This window comes from Glycine soja, chromosome 10 (genome assembly GCF_004193775.1).
Source record: "Glycine soja cultivar W05 chromosome 10, ASM419377v2, whole genome shotgun sequence".
In the NCBI taxonomy this organism is placed as follows: Eukaryota; Viridiplantae; Streptophyta; class Magnoliopsida; order Fabales; family Fabaceae; genus Glycine; species Glycine soja.
Window position 1 is genome coordinate 25301349 of NC_041011.1, and position 22772 is coordinate 25324120.

At 30.9% G+C, this 22772-nt stretch overlaps 3 protein-coding genes across 3 annotated transcripts; 1 reads left to right on the forward strand and 2 right to left on the reverse strand.

The window, feature by feature from the left end:
* Nucleotides 1–663: 663 nt before the first annotated feature.
* On the reverse strand, nt 664–5428 carry LOC114369908. The gene is made up of 5 exons (XM_028327184.1): nt 5298–5428; nt 2622–2945; nt 1887–2542; nt 1173–1499; nt 664–1088 (listed from the first exon to the last, which is right to left on the reverse strand). The coding sequence occupies exons 3-5, from the start codon at nt 1956–1958 to the stop codon at nt 1020–1022; spliced, it is 468 nt and encodes a 155-aa protein (XP_028182985.1). The 5' UTR covers nt 1959–2542; nt 2622–2945; nt 5298–5428; the 3' UTR covers nt 664–1019.
* On the reverse strand, nt 2181–5309 carry LOC114371559 (protein MAINTENANCE OF MERISTEMS-like). The gene is made up of 4 exons (XM_028328961.1): nt 5298–5309; nt 2909–2945; nt 2622–2764; nt 2181–2507 (listed from the first exon to the last, which is right to left on the reverse strand). Exons 1-4 carry the CDS (start codon nt 5307–5309, stop codon nt 2181–2183), a joined length of 519 nt encoding a protein of 172 aa, XP_028184762.1.
* Nucleotides 5429–6095: 667 nt separating the features above from the next.
* Nucleotides 6096–12162, forward strand: LOC114369907 (probable glycerol-3-phosphate dehydrogenase [NAD(+)] 1, cytosolic). The gene is made up of 5 exons (XM_028327183.1): nt 6096–6891; nt 7610–7831; nt 9377–9624; nt 10798–10937; nt 11813–12162. Exons 1-5 carry the CDS (start codon nt 6249–6251, stop codon nt 11934–11936), a joined length of 1377 nt encoding a protein of 458 aa, XP_028182984.1. The 5' UTR covers nt 6096–6248; the 3' UTR covers nt 11937–12162.
* The last annotated feature ends 10610 nt before the right edge of the window (nt 12163–22772 follow it).

A 22772-nucleotide genomic window follows, 5' to 3' on the forward strand; every position in this document is an offset into this window, starting at 1 on the left:
AGTGAACCAATAAGAGATTGTTGTGTACATCGCATAATACGTATCAATCATGTGTATGGTAATCATTTTGTTCGGGTAAAAGCGTTATCATTCTGTTTGTGTAATTTATGTATTAAATAGTGTTATGATAATTTTAATGTGTATATCCATATGTAACAGGTATTTATAAGATACCGTTGTCCATTACCGCCAGTAGCTTCATTATGGTCTACACATTGTCATCATCAAGCAAACCAATGGCCTACACCATATATTAGTAGAATGCAACTGTACACAAATTTGTCAATGTTAAAAACAGACTTTGTTGATTTAGGTGAAAATTGGACATTTAGTTACTTATATAATTGTCATGTAATACGATAATATACACATGTTTCATTGGATATTCATATAATTATCTATTATAGTTAACTTTTAAACAATGTACAATTATTTATGTTTTACTATTTTAATGACAAAATTATTTTATTGAAGAGGGTTTACAGTTACTACAATACGTTTAGTTTAGTTGTATGTCACTAATTAGGGCTTATGGTTTACTTATTGTTTGATGGTACGCGACTAATTAGGTATGGTTTAATTCACGACCTAGGGTTCGGGGTTACGAGAGTTATTAAATAATAAACATTGTATAGTTACAAAAATAAATAAAAAGGTTCTGAGATAAAATTAAATAATAAACATTGTCAAATTGCAAACAAAATCATATAAAACGTAATAAATCCTAAAGGTCTTCATGCATCTTCCATACGCCGCCTTCGTTGCGACCGCACATATACATTGTGTTCTGCAGTTACACCTCTAACGATCCTTAGGCAATCTTCTGTGACAGTGTATGCTTATGTACCTTTAGTCACTATCCTTAGGTTGAGCAATCTTTCCAACCTTTCAGCTATTGCTTGGCAAGCCTCCAAGGACATTGACAACAAGCAAAAAAGTTTAGGGTTAATGCATGTTTAAATAAAATGAGTAATAGTGACAATTAAAAATATATTTTACCAGTGCATGTCGAGGTTGCTCTACATAAGCAGGTGCATCTGTAAGTGCTTCGTCCATAGCTCTTGCCACCACCGGGTGCTGAGGAATATCTGGTTCAATTAATGTGTCATCATGCAGCATGGGTAGATGTTTAAATAAAATGAGTAATAGTGGCAATTAAAAATATATTTTACCACTACATGTCGAGGTTGCTCTACATGAAAAGGTGCATCTGTAAGTGCTTCGTCCATAGCTCCTGCCACCACCGGGTGCTGAGGAATATCTGGTTCAATAAATGTGTCATCATGCAACACGGGTAGATGTTTAGGAAGATCCCTAGGCTGTGCCGAACTCATGAAGGGATGAGAAATCATGTAGAACCACTCCATGTAGTCTGTTACACACTGTCCAAGTGCAACACATATTTGACCCACCGGTGCAAGGTATTCAAAAAATTGAATCCATCTATCATCAATATCTTCTATGCATAATGTTGGAGCAGCAGGGTGTGGAGGAATGGTCTGCACATAGCCAAACTGTTGCATAAACCTCTATAGTCGGTGTGTGATAATAAATGGACCCCCATCGGATATGTCTAGAAAACAAAAAAAAAAACAACTTAAATTCTCTAAATGCACGGTGGTCACCATAAGGAATTCAGCACATAGCATCAAACGTCAATCTATCCAACCGCTTATGATACATCGACACTGGTAATGCTTTCTCAGACTTCCAACGACAGGCATGTGGTTTCATCTCATGATAATCTTTAACAGCAATACACGAAGCAATAGAAAGAAAATGCTTATAGATCCAACATTGCACATATTTTGAAAACAAAAAAAATAAAACAATACTCAACATAAAATACATAACAAAAATAAAAAATTAAAATTAATTGTAATTACCTCTAAAAGTGTGATATACCCTGCAAGTTGTTTGGCGCTGCTCTTAGATGGATCATTCAAATTCCCATACATATGGACTAGGGCGACAACTCCCCATGCGTAGCTTTCACTCTGGATGAGGTCACGAAAGACATCCAAGAATACCACATGCACGTGTGTGACACTCTTGTTAGCAAATGGTGTGCAACCTACCAAATGCAAGAGATATGCTCGAGCTGTTATAGTCCACTGTGTTGCATCACATTTGCTACGATAAATGTCTCGCAGCCACGATAGTTGAACATATGCCCCATGTCATTGTACCGTCTTAGCTCTTGCTTCTTCTGAACTAACTTCAAGTAATTCAGTTAACAACAACAAGACTTTGTTCATATGAAGAGCCTCAAAGCTATGGAAGGCGCCTATAATGGGCAAATGAAGCAACAATGCCACATCATCGAGGGTGATAGTCACCTCTCCTATAGGAAGATGGAAACTACTAGTTTCCTTATGCCACCTCTCTACAAAACCTGATATAAGTCCCCGGTATCCAATGTCCAAGGAAAATGCGATCAAAGGACTTAATCCTACAGCTGCCACTAAGCCTTCAATCTCTAGAGCAGGCCTGTCAAATTTCGCAACCTTCCATGGGAGGATGACTTCAACTCAGGACGTTCCTAAAAATCAAAGTTTAAATCATTTCAACAATAATAACAAATACTTACGAAAATATTATTTATTTAAAAATATAAATACCTCTTCATTCCAAACAATCATTACAACATGATGAACATAGCCAATCAAAACCGATGTGTCGTGGGGCCTGTCTGGAAAACCCTCGGCATCAGTAACTACATCATTAACAACTACTTCTTTAGGTTGTTCATGGACCTCATCAGCTGCATGATCCACATGCTAAACATCCTCAGCAACAGGTGCAGCTTCCCGTTGCCTACGTGCAGATGCTGTGAGCCTTCGTCGCTAGGGAGCTTCATCTGAATCACGACTTACTTCTTTCCCTAAGACTCTTCTTATAACCCTACCTAAAGCCCGACTCAAATATCTTATTCTAACCATAATCTGCACATTTAAACAATCATAACAACTAAAGTCATCATTCAAATAATACTACAATCAATTACTATTTTATAATTCTTAAATAAAAAATATTTTTAAAATTACTTTTTTATTACTTTTACAAATTCTAAATGAATATGGAAATTTTTTTCCAAATATATAAACTTGACAACACTAATGAAGTAAATTTAAATTAATGACCAAAATGTAAGTACAATTTTGGTTTTAAAAACTAACAAGTGACTATTTCATTTTTTAACAAATTACTAACACAATAAATTTTAATTTTTTTAAAACAAAACAATTTTTTTCCAACCACTATTTATATAAATATTTAATACCATGAGTGTACTAAAATATACACCACTATATGAATAAAAAAAATAATTTACTTACATGTCAAATATAAATAAACTACTTACATTTTACAAATAAAGAAATAACAATAATATATATATACATTTATTTTTAAATATACAATTTTTTTAAAAAACAACTTCAAAAAAAATATAATTAATTAAATATAAACACATAAAAATATACAACAATATTTTTTTATTAAAAAGAAAATTTACAACAAAATAATTTATTTCTTTTTATTTATAAAAAATTAATTCTATTATTATTTTATTAATTAACGAACAAAAGGAACATACCCACTTACAACGATGGGGAGTGGGACGACGATGCCAGAAACTGGCTAAATGGAACGAGTGGAGGGAGACAGCGGCAGCGGCGCAACAACAATCATGAAACAAAGGAGGAAGAGACGAAGTGTAACACCCAGCGTGTACGGACAGGAGGGAGGGACGTAGTTTTTTTAAATTTAAGTGAAGGGCAATTTCGTCACTTCACTTAAATTGTTGGGTGCACAAGCAATGTGCCTGGTGCACGTAGCAAAACCCTTATCTTAAGTATTGGCTCCACTTTATGCTCCTTTTCTAGTCCTCTATCAACTAATTTGAGTTTGAGTTCTTTGACATTGAAGATTTTGATTTTGAAGATTTCAATTTGGTTGCATGATTGTGATTAAATTTTGAATTTGATTTGATATTTTTTTAAGGGAGATTTGAGATTTGAGATTTGACTTTGAAATTTTATGATTGTGAGATTGAGGTTTCTAGCTGGTTTATAAATTTTAAATAAAATTAAGATTGTGACGGTTAAAGTATGCCACGATGTAAAAATTATTTTAAAATAATTAATTTGGTTATTTAAAATTTCATAAAATAAAATAAAAAATGAAAGTTAAAAATGGATAATATATTAACATTAATTATTTTAAAACGGAACAAATTTTAAATATAAAGGATCAAAATAATTTTTTTAAAAATATTAAATAAATGGGTTTTATGAAAAAAAAAGAAATCAAAAGAATATTTTAGCCTAAAGAAATGATCAATTATTTATCAACAAATTACTTAAAAAATTCTATCTGACTTCGAGTTCAAAAATTAATAACCATACTCTCTTTTCACATTATGCTAAACTTTGAAGATTAGATAATCTAAAATATTAAAAAAAGTAAATTGGTTATTTAATCCCATAAATTGCACGTAATCAAAATAAATTTATTTTATAATATAAATATAACATTATAAACTTTGAAACTCTTATTCATAATTATATTATTTATGTTAATTATTTTTAATAAGAGAAAAATACTTTTATTTTGTATAATTTTTTCAAAATAAACTGAAAAAAATTACAGTATCTTTAATAACTGATTAAAAAACTTAAAAATAACTTTTTTTATTAAAATATAAAAAATTATATTAAAAAAATTAAAAGTAATTTTTTTATTAAAATATAAAAAATTTATATTTTTATGATTTTTATAATAAATATTTAATTTTTTTTTCTTTTAATTCTTTAACTTTATATAATAACAACCCTTAGCAACACACATAACCTATTGTACCATCACCGTCATAAATTTCCAAAGACAAGCTCAGAATTGGCAGGACCTTACCGAGCACATCACTTCACAAGTTTCCTGTAAGCACGTAGGGACAAGATAGGCGTACCTCACGTGCACCTAATAGAAATTCTTCGATTTAGGCATAAGAAAAGAAAAAAAAAATTCTTGGATGCTTTGTGGGTAAGAAAAATTTCTTGCTTATAATAACATGTAGTAATTTTTAGTAAGACATTAATCTGCCATAAAATTAAGTAAAAATTCCTCACATAGACACGAAATACCAAAGATATCTCTAATACCTACAAGATCAAGTGAAATTTTTAATTGGAAATTGGAATAGGCTAACTACCAATGAAGCATGTCACATGGAGCATGATTAGCAAAGTCATCCAATATTAATGAACCACCGAAGGAAGTTGGCAACAGTCACTAACCTTTAATGCCATGGCTGTATGCTTCAATCATACACAGCTTCATTATTACATTATAACCTCTTTTTTCTCTCTCTCTCACACACTCTCTCTCTCTTTTATCTCTTTCTGTCTATGGCATGACCAATGCGAACGAGCTTTTTCTAGTTTCAGTTCTATTAGTAATTTTTACTTTATAAGCTCAACTTCAGGCACATTTCAGTGCAACAGAAGTTTCCTTCTTTTTTTTTTCTTTTTTCTTTTTGTTTCTTGTGAGCTTTATTCCCTTTAACAAGTTCGACTATTGCATTTAAAACAAAATATTTTGGACTTTTTGTGACTAAGGAAATCGACCCTTTGGTTGAATAAACATAACTTTGTAGTTCCCACTCAAAAGTTAAGGGTGTTTTGTATTATATTGTCTTTTGGTGGTTATGGCTTCGTTTTGGTTGGGTAGATGAACAACTCTAGACGGAGAAAACAAAGTCACATTCGTTTTTGAGTTTTATATTTTTTTTCTTCTGGTCTTTAGGCTTGTGCAATGCCAAAAAATATACACATTTTTATTAGTAATGGTATGACATATTCATGCATTTCTCTATTTCAACTAAAGTTTGGAGCCGGAGAAGCTTTTCAGTCAGAAAATTTGGAAATGAAGACCTCAAACATAAGTTAGTTCAGTTTTTGGTTCAGCGAGATCCACCAAAAAAAAGATTTGATTTTGCAGTTCATGTTACATCTTATTGTTAGGACAAACCTCTGATCAAAAGAGTCAAATTTGGTAATTGAATTAGAGGAATTTGCAAGGCCTAAGAAGGGGGGGGGGGGGGGGGGGGTCATATGTGATGTTTCTAGTTTATTTATAGGCATAAAACCTGGATTAGAAAGGACTCACCTATTGAAAAGTTCAAAGAGATAGAAGCAAATAAAGCATTGGAGATTTCAAGGCTTGTGTTATGCATTGTGGGAATCATCATGGGAGTAGTTAGTAATGAGTACTCAAATGGATCTGTTCAAGGCTGCAATAGTTTAGAGGAGAAGCTCGATGATCTTCGTGGCCTACTTGGCAAGGCTGATGGTGATCCTTTGAGAATTGTGAGTGTTGGTGCTGGTGCTTGGGGCAGTGTTTTTGCTGCTTTGCTGCAAGATACTTATGGCCAATTCCGTGATAAGGTGCAAATCAGGATATGGAGAAGGCCAGGAAAGACAGTTGATAGAGCCACTGCAGAGCACCTCTTCGAAGTTATCAATTCTAGGGAGGATGTGTTGAGGAGGTTGATAAGGCGCTGTGCTTATCTGAAATACGTCGAAGCCAGGCTTGGTGATAGGACTCTTCTGGCTGATGAGATTTTGAAAGATGGGTTTTGCTTGAATATGATTGACACACCACTTTGTCCATTGAAGGTGGTCACAAACTTGCAAGAAGCTGTTTGGGATGCTGATATTGTGGTTAATGGTTTGCCTTCAACCGAAACACGCGAGATTTTTGAAGAGATTAGTATATATTGGAAGGAGAGAATCACAGTGCCAGTGATAATCTCTTTGGCAAAGGGTATAGAGGCTGCATTGGAGCCTGTTCCCCATATTATAACCCCCACAAAAATGATTAACCAAGCAAGTAAGATTTCCGTTCTTATTTTTGCGATTTATCTTTTCTCCCCCACAAAAACTTCAAAGGCCAGATTATTCTCATACATTTGATACAATAGAAGAGAATCCCATCAAGCTTTTAAATTGCATTTGCACAACTACATCAGTTGCATTTGCCTGCAATTTTGTTAATCACAGTACAACAACACCTATGACCATAACTGCAACTTAAAACCTTGAATTGTATGAGCTCTCATATGGAAGAATATAATTTCAACTTTTTTTTATGAGGCAAACATCCTTATTTAATTAGTAAGTACAAGGTGTTGTACCGGCTTCCTTTTTGTAGTTAGTTCATTTCACTCAAATTTATGTCATATTCATATTTAGGTATATTACAAATCAAGGATTTGGCTCCTCTTCTGCATTTTAGAGTATAAAGTACAGTAATAACTATTGATTCAGAACTTAACAGTTGAAAACGTTATAAAATACATGTACTTATATAATAAATCATGGAGAGGTTGTTAAAACTTCAGTAATTGATTACTCTGTACTTATCCTCTAAAGTAACTCCTCACTTTAGAGAATCCAAATCCATATAAACTGTGATAGTCCACCAGCTAGGTACTGCTATTTGTTATCTAGAATTTATTTGATACCAACCAATAGAAGCTGATAATTTAGTAGTATATCTATTTCTATATTTTCTCATTCTCAACTCTTTACAATTCATACTTTGACAGCTGGAGTGCCTATGGAGAACATACTTTATCTTGGTGGTCCAAATATTGCCTCAGAAATATACAACAAGGAGTATGCCAATGCTCGAATATGCGGAGCAGAGAAATGGAGGAAACCTCTGGCAAAGTTTCTACGACAACCACATTTTATTGTCTGGGACAACAGTGACCTTGTCACCCATGAGATCATGGGTGGCCTGAAAAATGTCTATGCAATTGGTGCCGGTAAGCTTCAAATTAGTTAACAGCATAAGTTTTACAGCTAATGTGAAACTTGTAGTAATCTGTATTGCCATGTCTTTTATATGTTGTAATGGTTGTGACTTCTGCAGATAATCCTTTATGATGGCATTCTAGTTTTTAGTTTTCACCGCTGATTTTAGTTTTGAATGCTATGCAAACATTGAAATGTGCTTAAAAAGTCACTTTGATGAATGATGGTAGGAGAAATGAACAGATGAAAGAAAACTAGTTGAGAACCATAGGCAATTCAAAAAAGTGTTTAAAGGCTCTATCATTGGTCCATTTGCTTTAATATGATATTATCCTTTTTCTAAAGAGCTTTTCTCCTTGCATATGCTAGTTGACTCGTTGGCTGTATGTTGATTTCACTTGTTGATTTAGTTCCTTCTCCAGAAATTGTTTCAAACTTTGTTTTTTTCATATTCCAAATGTCTGAACTCCATCTTTGCTATTGATTGGTCCAACTCTCGTTGAAGTCTGTTTTTCCTAGGATAGGCTTGGTCTCAGTAGTGACTCCAAGCATTTATGCTAAGAATCTCAGTGTGTTGTTGTGTACAAATCAAAGTTTAACCTTACCAAAATTATAGTATAGACTATATAGAGTTTATCTAGTATAGTGTAGTGAATGAGGGTTATTCTACTACCCAACCAATATATTAACAGGAGTTGTATAAAAGTAAAATACTAATTATCAAGGGTAATTGGAGATAAGATTCTTATATCAGAGATTGGTTAAGGAATTAATCTTCACTGTTGGACATAATAGAATATATGCAAGTTCAAATAAAATTCAAGTATTCAACTAATAATAACTGCATCAAAATAATTATATTCGTGTCTAGAGATCCAAAACTATATCTTACCATGAGGAAGGATTTAGTCTCTCATCAATATAATCATATTAAACATAGAGAATCAACAAATAGAAAGATAGAACAATTAAAGATTAATTCTCATGACTTCTTTATTCCTACTCATTTTGAATATTGCATTGAAAAGTTCTCTCCAAAGTGAAAGAAGAGTTTTTCTTCTATCATCGCTGACTCTTTAAATTATCGTCAAATAAATATCTGTTTCTTATGCTTCTAGATGTCTATTTATACATAATATGGTTCCTGTAGAGTCCTTTAGCAAAGGACTTAGGTTTCTGTCGTTGGTCCATGCCTAAAATGGTGTCCTGAAGAGAAGTGAGACTCAAATACTTGAATTGGAGCAATAAAACATATCCAAACAGTCATTAATTAAGTAACACGGTCATGCCATGGACCACAGTAACCAGGTTTATTCTTATGTTTTCAAACTAGGTTGATTCTCACAACGCCAAGTTGCTAGATCAGTTCATTCATAACTAGAATTTATTATTTTTGACAACAGACTTTTGATCCGTAGTGTTTTGGTTTAATGCTAATTCTTGTTCTCTTCCTTTTGTTTAGTATTACAAGTGGCAAATGGGAAAATTTGACTGCGACAATAGGAACCTGCCTTATTCATTTCCACAACTTACATTTACATTCTTATTATTGTCAGGAATGGTAGCAGCCCTTACCAATGAGAGTGCTACTAGCAAATCTGTCTACTTTGCACACTGCACATCAGAGATGATATTTATCACTCATTTGTTGGCTGAAGAGCCTGAGAAACTTGCAGGGCCACTATTGGCTGACACTTATGTGACTTTACTAAAAGGTCGTAACGCATGGTATGGTCAGATGTTAGCTAAGGGTGAATTAAGCCCAGACATGGGTGACAGCATCAGTGGCAAAGGAATGATTCAGGTAAGTTCAGTAATTTTCCACTTATTAGTAATAAGTGAAAAGTTATTATTTTCTTCCCAACACCTATTCTAAATTCCTTAGGTCACTTTCGAATGTACAAATAGTATAATATGCATTAAAATGTGAATATTATGAGATAGTGACTGGTGGAGAATTTGGCAGCAACGCATAGCAGTGCCTTTTAGTCATTTTAATCGTAGTTTAGTGGAACTTTTGTCTGCTATTATGGTTTAAAGCATCCCTGCAATTTCAATGGTAGATTTTCTTTCCTTTATCTTTGAAAACATTAAGTAGTTTTTGTTAGAGACTAGGGAGTCCCACATCACTTAGCCTCAATTCTTGGGGTGCAATTTATATATGTATTGAACAATTTTATTTAATGACAATTGGTTTAAAGATGGAATCTAATGGTTTTTGCATTCTTAAATGTTCATAATGAGAGATGTGGTTTTTGAATATTTTCTCATCAACATGTTCTACATTCTAGTTATTGATTTAGAATGGGGTTTCCCTTCTATCATGATTGGCATTTGAATCTTAAAATTTCTAGTTGGATTTAAGAGAGCATGAACAAAGGGAAATTTTCTTGATCTGCTTTGACAAATATGATAGTGCTTTTTCATGCTTTAAATGTGAGGACAATATAAAAAAAACACAAGTGATTCCCCAGAGCTAAAGGATTAATAATTCATAGTTCATATGTATCCTGCAAGAACAAATTTTGTAAAATGTGAAAGTGAGATACAAATTGGATGCTTTTGACCACTTTGATATATTGTGGATAATTAGCCCTAATAGATGCTTTTGTTACATAAGTTGTGGATTATGGCAAATTTGTTTAAACTTATTTGTTGAAATAAACACTTATTTTAATAAAATAAACAACTTTCTATTTTTTAATATGTTTTTCTAAATTACTTATGCTTAAAAAAATAATTTTTTTGCTTATTTTAAGAAGCAAATTTTATCTACTTCTTAAAAAAACGTTTACATAAAAAACACTTATTTTAAAGTTTTTTTTTTAAGTTTAAACAAACTCACTCAATATAATTCACAAGAAAAAGGAGGATTTTTCTTTAATTTGTTAATTTCTCCTCTCACTCAACATTTTGTCTTCGTTGATTCACTCAAATTCTTCTGACTAAAAAAAATGGGTGCAATTGATATTTGTAGGGTGTCTCTGCAGTGGAGGCATTCTTTGAACTTTTGAGCCATTCAAGCCTGAATGTGTTGCACCCAGAAGAAAACAAACCGGTTGCTCCTGTTGAACTCTGCCCCATCCTGAAGACACTGTATAAAATATTGATATCCAGGTAACTAATTTCTTGCAACCATTATTTGCCTCTTGACATGACCCTTCAAGCTTATTACTTTGAAAACTAATTAAAATTGAAAAGTGTTATTTGTAAGACAACTCATACAAGCACTAAAAGACCAACAATAGTTAACACAAGTGTTAATGATTTATGTCTTTTAATCAAGTAATTCAGGATTTGAATCATGATTGACAATTGGGTATGAAATAAATTGTGTTGAGAGAAAAATACTCACCTTGTGTGTGCTTATGGTTCCTAACAAAGATTTGTCACTACTTTTGACGAAACAATTTTATACTAATACCATGATAAAAAAAAATACAAGCACTAAAAGAAAAAAAAACAACTTGCAACAAATTCTAATTATTTGCATTTGATTCATATAATTTGCAATCACTAAAAGAGTTTAATGGTTATACACCGATAGTATAAAATAGTTTTACATTGTTATTCAATCACAAATCACCATTTGAATTAGTTTAAGATAATTATTTGAAAAATTAACAAATTTATCATGGATGAGTGTGTAAGACTTCTTACCATTAATGTATAACCTTTTTTCTCTTATTAAAATCAAATCTCTCATCTCAAATTCCAATTAATAATTAACATGAATGTAAAGAGTTTGAAATCATTTTTTTATTTTCTTTTGAATATTTTATATTTTTTCCTTACGAATTTACGCAAATCAATATTATATCACACATTCATTATATTTTCGTTAATTATTAGACAAAATTTAGGATGTGCACTATTAGAAAATTATGAAAACTATATGTGAATAATTAAAAATAAAAAGACTAAAAATTCGACATAAACTAAAATATAAGGACTGAATTTACCTTGCTACTGATGCATTTTGCATTTCTCAGGGAACAGTCATCAGAAGCTATTCTCCAAGCTCTTAGGGATGAAAATCTGAATGATCCCCGTGAACGCATTGAGATTGCACAAAGCCATGCTTTCTACATGCCTTCACTTCTTGGACAACCTTGAACGCATTGAGATTGCACAAAGCCATATTATCTACAATTAATTATTTTATTATTTCATAATAGACGTGGGATAAATTTTTCCACTCCTGTATTGTTGAAATTAAGAAGTTTATTTGTGAAACAAACAAACACACTGAACTGACTCGGAAAAAAAATTGACATATGCAGAGGCCATCAGTTTTAGTACAATCTTGAGTAAAAATAGGAAATTTAAGTTTTTTGGATAACTTCAAGAAAAGGGCGAAAATATCACATTTGTTCTAAAGTGGTTATCTTAAATTTATTGTACGAATATTTGATTTATTATTTTTAACAATAATAAGAGGAAAAAAAATAGAATAGAAGAATATGCAATTTTTTTATAAACAAAAACTGAATAAACGATAAAATTCACTCATACGTAACTTCTAGTGTAACAAACAACTCAAAAGCCATATAGTTTTTTTTAAAAGAAAATGTGATGTGATCTTTTTAATTTTTAATTTTCTCGCATATTTTTAAATCAAACAATAATTTTTTATATTAAATCTTAATTTATGAAGAAAAATAAGTAGCACATCAATAATTTAAGTTAAATAAAAAAAACAAAAAAAGCAGATATATTTACCTCAAAGATGATTTTCTTGACACACTATTCTCTTAAACTTTTGGAAATTAAACCTTAGTGCTCAATCACAATCCTTCTTCAAAAACACTTTTAAACAAAGAATTTAAATAAAATGCATAGGATGATTTCTAATTTTAATTGGTTGAATCCTTACGATGTATTATATTAAAATTAAACTTTTTAAACTGATATGCAAAGTGATTAAGATCGCAACATTAAGATTTTTTAATTGTCTATAGTTTGTAATTAAGAACACTCTTTTACCATTACACTTAAATGCTCATTTAAATATTTGGTACAAAATATAGTATTAATATAAGTTTTATAAAAAAATAGTTTAAAATTTAAATTTTATTCTTTTTAATTTATTATATTTTGATAATCTTATATATTATGTTTTAAAATATAATATATAAGATTAAATTCTATTTTTACATAAATTAGAATATGTATAGGCTTTATTTTTATTTTATATATTATATTTTTATAATCTTATATATTTTTATCACACTATTCAAAACTTATTTTATAAAGTAAATATATAATATAAATTTATCTTTAATGTATACTTTTTTACATAAATTATAATTTCATAAAATGACAATATTTTATTATCTTTTTAATATTTATATATGTAATTTAATAACAGTATTTTTTTTACCTATATTAAGATATTCTTGTTATTTATTATAATAATATTTTTTATATTTAACTTTATTTAATCAAGTACAAAATTAAATAGTAAAGATACATAATTAAATAAAATGACAGTATTTTTTATTTTTTAAAATATTTATGTATGTAATTTAATGACATTATTTTTTATCTATATTATAATAAATAACATGAATATCTTAATTTGGATAAAAAATATTATCACTAAATCACAAGTATTATTTAAAAAGATAAACATAATATATAAAATAAAAATAAAAATTATATAAATATACATATTCTAATTTATGTGAAAATAAAATTTAATCTTGTATATTATATTTTAAAAGATAATATATAAGATTATAAAATATAATAAATCTAAAAAAATGAATTTTGAACTATTTTTTCACAAAAGTTATATTAATACTATATTTTGCACCCAACATTTAAATGAGTACTTGAGTGTAGTGGTAAAAGAATGTTTCTTATTTCAAGGATCATGATTCTAGTCTCTCTTAAAGTATTTTTTTTAAGTTCTTATTTTTTAAGAAAATATTGATCAACTTTTTAGTCTAGCCAACGTTTAAAGTTTAACGGTCAACTGTTAGTCAACAGTTAAAATAGGACTAGGATATTGTATTTTAAAATATATGGGGGCTCAAATAGTAAATTAAAAAATAGGAAACCGATTTAGTGTAATAGGAAAAATAGGGGACGAATTTTGTAATTAAGTCTTTTTTTAAAAGGAATAACTTGCTAAATTACACTATGAATTTTAGTATAGGCATAAATAAATTTTTGGTTCGTCTAATTTAATTTTTTTTTCAATTTTGTCTATGCAAACAAAAAATTGTTTTAGTCATTACAAAATATGTTTGTTTTGTTTTAGATAATATTTTTTTTTACCATTCAAAGCTTTTTTATTGTTCCAAGCGCTATCTAAAACACTTTACCGACAAAAAAATAAACTAACACATTTTACGATGATTAAAACAATTTTTTTTACAGGAACAAAAATAAAAAAATATTAAATTACATGAAAAAAATATATTTATGCCTTCTAGTAAATGAAAAATGTATTTTTTATAGGCAGAATATTTTTCAACAAAATCAAAGCTAGCACAAATGGTGTAGAACCTGGCACTGCTGGTTTCATAAACGATGAGGGATGAACAGGGTGTAGAAGTTATTTTATAAAGGGTTTCGGGTGTCACATTGTTAGTTTGTAATTGTAAGAACCTTCCTCAAAGAAGTGTCAAAACTAAAGGTGACAGAAATCAATGATCATGAAACAATTATGGTTGTCATGTTTAGAGACAGAGTAACTCCGCAATGGTAGTTACAGCATGGAAGATCAATGAAGCCACTCAGACTCAAAACTACAAAAGCTTTAAGAAGGAGACTTAGCTTGGAATTTAGCAAAGATATTTTTTTCCTTTGTTCTCCAAGTCTGTTCCAGAGTTGAACAGATCTCCAAAAACTCTATCACATATCAATCATCTATTATCATCAAGCATCATAATAACAAATACGGCCATGAAATTTCATGGGAAAATCTATCATGTTTTGGTCCAGGCACAATCATAATCCAAGAAAATTTTCTCCAAATTTAGCAACACATCCACAAGGGAAAAAAATGAAATACTGTAAAAAAAAAAAAAAACTTTAGCTATGTTTAGACGATAAAAGAAATAAAAAGAAAGAAAAAATAAAGTAATCTAATAGAAAAAAATGTATCCCTATTTTCAAAAAAAAAAAAAGCTCAGTATATAAACACCTTTAATCCCACATGCAAGAATGGTTGTGTTATAAAAAGTATAGGCTAAATTATAATTTATTTTTTTAAAAAAATTTCAACTTCATGATTTTGGTCTCTTTGATTTTTAATTATATCATTTGGTCATGCATCCTAGTTTTATAAATTTTCTATTTTGGTCCCCCTATAGATTATTAACTAATAATTGTGATTATTAAAAATATTAAATTAATTATAATGTAAAAAAAATTATTAATCATTAAAAAACTTTAATAAAAAGACTTTTAACCCTAATGTGGTGTTATTACCGGTGGTATCGCTTGTAACATTACAAGAGGTATTTGCAAAAAAGAAAAGGAATACAATGTTGTAAAAAATTAAGATTAATAATTTTTATTCAATTTTTTAATAATTATTTATTTTGATTAATTTATAATTAACTTAATAACTCAATTAATTAGAACTATTTGTACAAGAGGACCAAAATCACCCATTTATTAGACTAAAGAACCAAATGTTATAATTAAAACCTACAGGATTAAAATCATGAATTTAAGAAACTAGATAGGTCAAAATTATAATTTAAGAAAAAGTATAATACAACATGCAACAACTTTTTTCGGGTATAATCCCTTATAATCCAATCATTCACTCCGGTGACACCAGCTATCACCGATTTTTATACAAGATAGGTGAATCATGTACACAGTCATTGATCTAAACCTTCAAAACTGAGACTGATTCCCTTGAAAATGCATATGATAATCTATTTATTTCACTAGAAATTTACCACTACAATAAATTCTAAGAGTGTGTTTGGATAGAGAATTTTAACTGAGGAAAATAATTTATCAGAGAATTTGAATTTTTGTAATATAGAATTTATTGTTTGGATTTGTTTTTTTGAAGAATTTAAATTTTTAGAATTTTAAACAACTAAAAATGTGAAATTTCAATTTTTTTCTAAAAGGTGAGAAATTGAAATTCTCTTCTTATAGAGGAATCTTCTAAAACGTTCGTGTATTTCCTTAATAACCTTCATCTTCTTCAACAAACACTGTCTCAGCTTTCGTGGAACATCAATCGAGTGTGGACGTAGAAAAAACACGTATAACTAACATACCAACCATATCTTTTTTTTGTATTCATTTTTTTAGCCCTCACAATTTATTTTTTATCCAAACAAAAAATTTTGAAAATAAAAGAATTTCAATTGAAGTATTTGAAATTCTTAAAATTTAAAATTTTTCAAAATTTTAAATTCTTCCATCCAAACACACTCTAAGGACAGAGAATATTTATCAGCTCCAAACTTTGGACAGCGCGTGAATTCTTGCAAGTAAGTAGAATTCATTTTGGAATTCAAAAGGGGAACAAAATTGAATAGAAGATAAAGTACACGAGGCAGAAAATGAGAGAGTATAGCCTACCTTTGGTCTTCATTTTGAGAAGATTTTACCTTCTTCCTTCTCTCAATTTTACAAAACACAAACGTAGAGACTAACAGTGATAGTTGACAACTTTTAAGCAACATTTAGGTGTCATCTAAGGATTCATGAGTTTTAGGTGTAAAAATCCGATGATTAGAAAAGTTGTTTTGGAATTAAAAATTTCACTTATACTTACGTTTGGTTAAAAGAAAGGGAAGGGGAAGAAAGAAGAGAAGTCACCCACAACACCACACAAATTATATAACCTCTAACACGGAATTTAAGATTGGCTTGTTATCAAATCTATCCAAGATATAAGGCAAAAAATTATTAATCAAACTATGGTATACAATAAATCATGCTCCCACTAAAAACTCATGTTTTTGAACCCAATCTACCATCACAAGTAGTGATTTTTAAATCAATTTTTCACCAATTTATAACATCACTGATAAGGAAAAGGAAAATTAGATGTAGATTCACATAAGTCACCACTTACATCAATATCATACCTTGACAATTCAGGAAGAGGACGGAAAGCATGCCATAAACGCTCCTCACAACAGCCAGCAGGTACATACACATTACAAGTTCATATGTTCATTTTATTTAAATGCAAGTTTGAGATTTACATCTTTTACCTCATTACGAACTTAGTACCAACCATTGTGATTGCACCATATGATGTTACTAGTATTAGAGCCCAAGCAATGCACGAGCAAACTGATTTATTGTAGAATATCATGAACTGTATATTTTATATGATTCAATTTAAGAAAGATTGATTTAACATTTTATTGTTGTGTTTTTCCAAAGACTAATAATCCTAGTTCAAAAACATGTTTTTTCGATACATGTGCATTGCATCTATATATAATAGCTTTTATGGTTATAAACTTTCTGTGTTTACAAACTGAGGGTATTGCTAAAAGGGGTGAGGATGTTTGATTTGTTGATATTGCACATCTTGCTGAGTTTCCAATGCAACATGTCCAGAGTACATTAGTGTTAACCATCAACAAATCTTATCCGCAACTTGTTGTTTCAACCACTATCCAAATATTCATTGCATAATGATCTTTTCTTTGTTATCAAAGAATAATAGACAAACACAAACAAAACATAAAAACCCTCCCTACATAACTTCACTTCTTTAGTAGGTACAAACTACTAAATTGCCATCAAATTTTCTCAAAGATTTCAGTGGCAAATGCATTTTTGATTGATTGTGAAAAGGTTCAACATCCCTACCAAGACCAAGTGTCTTCCCTTTCATGTTGTAGCTTCCATTTTTTCAGGTTTAGTAGGTCTTTGTCTTCCAAATACAGTCCACATAACTAGATTATAACATAATGGCTTATGTGGATATCTATGTACTACATTCAGTTCAAACAATAAACTCTACATTAAAACTCCACATAAACAATTTATAGATTTAGGATACATAAAACTAAAAATGTCATGAACTTTACTTAGAATATTTAGTTGTGTTCTTTTTTGGTAGACAATCCCATCTGCTAACAATTTTCAAGTGGCAGCCCATACCACATCTGGTTCTGTCATAATATTCATGAATAACATTCAAAACTGGCATAGATTTTTCCATTTACAGTTGTGATATTGTGGTAATCAAGTCAACCCCCCTGCATCGTGAGATGTATTCTCCTGTAGTATAAATCGCCTACACCAGTAGGAATATAAGAAAGTCTACCAATAGAATAACATTTTTTTCCTGCAAGAAATGAATCCAATAAGCAAATAGTTGCATGTCTGTCCAACACTTATTTTCTTTTGGTTTCAAGATCAACCTATTGTAATTACTACAAACTTGAGTGAAGTCAAATTACTAAAGGTCTCCCGAGAAACAGAGGATGTTAGCATGTGATTGGAACTTTCTGTTCTGCAAATTAGTGCCATAATATCTGTGTTAGGACGTGTGCAGTATTATTAATTGTACAGAATTTCATACTACCTATTAGTTAGTATTTTTTCACTACGTATGTAGGTATTATCATGTATATGATTGGGTATACCATTAGTTTTGTCTGTGAATAAAAAATATGATTTACTGCCAACATTTTGTCATCAGATTCTCATAGAGAAAGGTACAAAATTTTACTACTAAAAACATACTATAAGGAATTTTACTGAAATTTTCCTTGCTTTGTTATTTTCTTTTGATGGTATTTATAATGATTCTAATTTAAGGATAAAGATTGTCAATCATGGTCAAATCTTTTATGGCCATAACTATTAGTGATGTGTAGTTCCTTCATTTTCTTTTGACCAACAAATGCAGCATTTTTTATGGAGTCTTGCAAAAAAAATAAAATCCGATAAGCATATAATTGCATGTATGTCCAACACTTATTTTCTTTTTGGTTGCAGAATGTCGCAACCTATATCACGACGGGACGACAAAGGAAAATAAAAGAGGCGTCTTCTAAAAAAGGAAACGAGTGAGAGTCACCACCAACGTTTATTTAAGGAAAACGTTAGAAAAACAAAAAAAAGGTCTGCAAATTTTGAAAAGAACGGTTCGGGAGTAGTTTACGTATAGGGAAGGTATTAGCACCCCACACGCTCGTCACAAGGGACGGTAGCCTTTAATTGAGTGTACACAATGTGACTTCAAAATCATTTATTTTCCCAGGAATGGTGAATTGCTTTTATTATTTTATTATTATTATTTTTATTTTTTTTCGAGTCGACAAGGATGTTACCCTTGCTCCTACGTATCCCCAGGTGCGATGAGGAAATCAGACCTACGTAGTTCTTTAAGTCTGAATGTTGTGTGTTAAATTGATTTTATGTTTTTTGAAAGATTTATTTTATTTGCGAACAAAGAGTCGTTAAGGTATTGGATCTCGAAATGACGCTTTAAATTTTGAAACGCGAAGGGAATCATTAAGGCGTTGGACCTTGAAACGATCTCAAGTGATATTTGATAAAAAGAAGTTTGGTTGTGAATTGATTTCCTTTATTTGTTTATTAGTCTCTTGTCTAATAAAAGAAAAGAAAACGATTCCACGACACTGGTGGTCGGCTAGAATTAAACCTTACAAATGAAATAAAATTACCAACGATAAAGGAGAGAAGATGAATACATACATAATATCAGAGAGGACCCATAAGGGTACATGGATTACATTCGACTCTTAAGAAAAGAAAAGAAAAGGAAGAAGAACTAACTGGTTGTTGCACCGGGTACAAGGCTAACAAGAGAAGCGACGTAGGGAATGATCCTCGATTGTGATTCGGCAACACCTTGGCTTTGCTTTTCTTCTTTTTCCTTCCTCTCCCTTCGTTTTTCTTCCTCTCTAAACTTTCTGAACCCTTTGCCCCTTCCCCTTCATGGCTATTTATAGGAAAAAGCCATTTGGGGCAGGGGAAGCTCGCCCAGGTGAGCTAGTTACTTAGCCTTGAAGGTAGCAGCTCACCCAGCTAGCTAGTTACTTAGGGTTGAAGGAATTTCATGGCCCAGGCGAGCCAGATGCTAGCTTGGGCGAGCTAGGGTCCAGAAATTTCCACAAAATGGCCATTTCGCCCTTTTCCTTGTGGTTTTTGTTCCCGGATTCGACAATCAAACATCAATTCGAGCGATCCCTCACCCTTGCATTGCAACCGGTGCCAAACCCTGTAATTTACTTAGTAAGTGATCAAAACATCACAAGTGGATAGTGAAAACATCACACCGGATGAAATTAGGGTCTGACTTAGAATCAACCTATTGCGATTACTACAAACCCTAGTGAAGCCAATTGACAAAAGGTCTCCCTAGAAACAAAGGATGTTTGCAAGTTATTGTTCAAAATACTGAATATAGGTTGTCCTTGGAACTTTCAATTCTACAAATTGGTGCCATAATACATGTATTAGGACGTGTGCAGTATTATAAATGGTATATAATTTCATACTGTCAATTAGTTAGTATTTTTTCACTATGTATGTAGGTATTATCATGTATATGGCTGTGTATACTAATAGTTTTGTCTTTGAATAAAAAATATGTATTACTGCCATCATTTTGGCAACACATTCTGATAGAGAAAGGTAGAAAATTTCTACTGCTAAGAACATACTAAAAGGATTTTTACTTAAATTTTCCTTGCATTGTTATTTCCATTTCATGGTATTTATAATGATTCATACTTAAGGAAAAAGATTGCCAATCATGGCCAACAACAGAAAGGACAAAAAGAAAATACAAGGATTGAAAAAAATATTGTAAGTTTGTTATAGGTTTGCTGATAAAGAAAGGAATATCCCCTTGGTTGGGATTTCGTATAATTGCTGACATAAGCTTTTTTTTATCTGCATTATATTGGGCATGCTACCCATTTGGGCTCTGCTACTACCACATTTAGTCTTTCACACAAAATTGGAAAAATGAAAATATTTGAACATTTATAATAAGAGTAAATTAAATTACACTTGCACCCTCTATGTTTTCTCAAATTGCATTCGGTACCCCTCCCTTTTTTACATTACTTTTACCCCCCCCCTTTTTGTTAACGTCGTTAACTAACGTCAATTGAAATATGTGAGTAGATGAAATTGCCCTAACATTTTTGTTACACTCGCACCCCTGTGTTTTTCTCGAATTGCACCCGATACCCCTCCTTTTTTTACATTACTTTTACCCCCCTTTTGTTAATGTCGTTAATCAACGTCAATTGAAATATGTGAGCAAACAAAATTTCCATAACATTTTTGTTAAATACTTAATAACAAATTAACAATTGACCCTATGAATGGACCTTTCTTAAGGCAATAACAGTTTTTCCTTTAATATATGACTCTTATTTCATTGTTGCTAACACTTGAAGAAGATGTGGCTCTTGATTGAGACATTATATCAAACACCTAGTCATCAAAAATAAATATTTCAAAGAAAGGAGTTAAAAACACAAATTCATGAGCAAAATACTAAAATTTGAAGCAGAGGATCATATTCAATCAATAGGCATTACTAGGAACACGTCCAACAAAAATGCAACAACCAAACAACCCATCAAGTACCAAAAAAGATTGAACTAGAAGAAGAAGAAGAAGAAGGAAGAGTGTTAACAGATGTGTGCCAACAAGGTGGATTCACGTCCAATTAGAGAAAAAATGAAAAAAATGGGTAGAGTGTTAAAATATTTTCAGGTTGAAAATAGTGTCATGTCTTTTATGGAGTCGAGAGGAAGAAGATGAGGGTACTTTATACATAAATTTTCATTAAAAGTCATGTGACCAACATGTGTCTACTTTTTGTTAAATTATTAAATGATGTTTAAGAGGGAGGGGGTCTAGGTGTAACGTGAGCTAAACAATTAAGGGATTTTTTATAGGGTGCAAAAAAAGAGGGGTGTCGGGTACAATTTGGAAAAAACACAAGGGGTGAGAGTGTGAGGAAGAAGATGAGAATATTTTAAACATAAATTTTCATTAAAAGTCATGTGACCAACATGTGTCTATTTTCTGTTAAATTATTAAATGATGTTTAGGAGAGAGGGGGTCTAGGTGTATATGGTGCAAAAAAGGTGGGGTATCAGGTGTAATTTGGAAAAAAAAACATAGGGGATACGAGTGTAATTTACTCTTATAATAATTATCAATATATAACAGTATTTGTTCACAAAAGATACTAATAATAGATAACACAAAAGTTGACAACTAACTTAGAAGTCGTCTAAACATTCACATCAAAACCATAAAAATATAAACACAACTAAAACTGTTTTCCATAACAAATAGGGAATAAATATCATTTCCTTGCTTGAATTAAGCATGTCTTTGATCATCAAAGTCAAAAGCTCCTGTATTTTTTTATTCAATTGCTCATTAACTCTTGCAAGCTATGGATCTTGTTTGAAGAACCTAACATGGAATTTACGGTCACCCACATAAGAAAACATTATCTCCCTTTAGTTGTAAATTTCATTTAGTCCTCTAAATTCAGGCCAGCCTTTGTAGATGAGAATTGAATCTTTGTCATATTCAACCACTTCAACCTTTGATACCCCCTCTAACACCTTTTACCCTGATATACATATTTATATAACAAAATACATGGGAATGCAAAACTACATAAATTAGATTTTATAAAAAGCATAAAAGAGTTCATGTGGATAAAAGGTTCATATCCACGTTAATCATCAAATTAAAATCATTTTCAACCCAAAATAAGGATGTCCATTTTTTTTTCAAAAGGAAAACAAGTTAAGTAGCAAAACAACGTAAAGTAACATGTTCATAATATTATGCAAATAATATAAAACCCATGCCCCAATGCCATATTTGATCAGAGCGTTGTATCCCAACGTCCTCTAGCACAAAGTTCTTTAAAGTCATCTACCTAATCATCTGGTCCCATGAACACAAGGTTCGAGATCATCACAA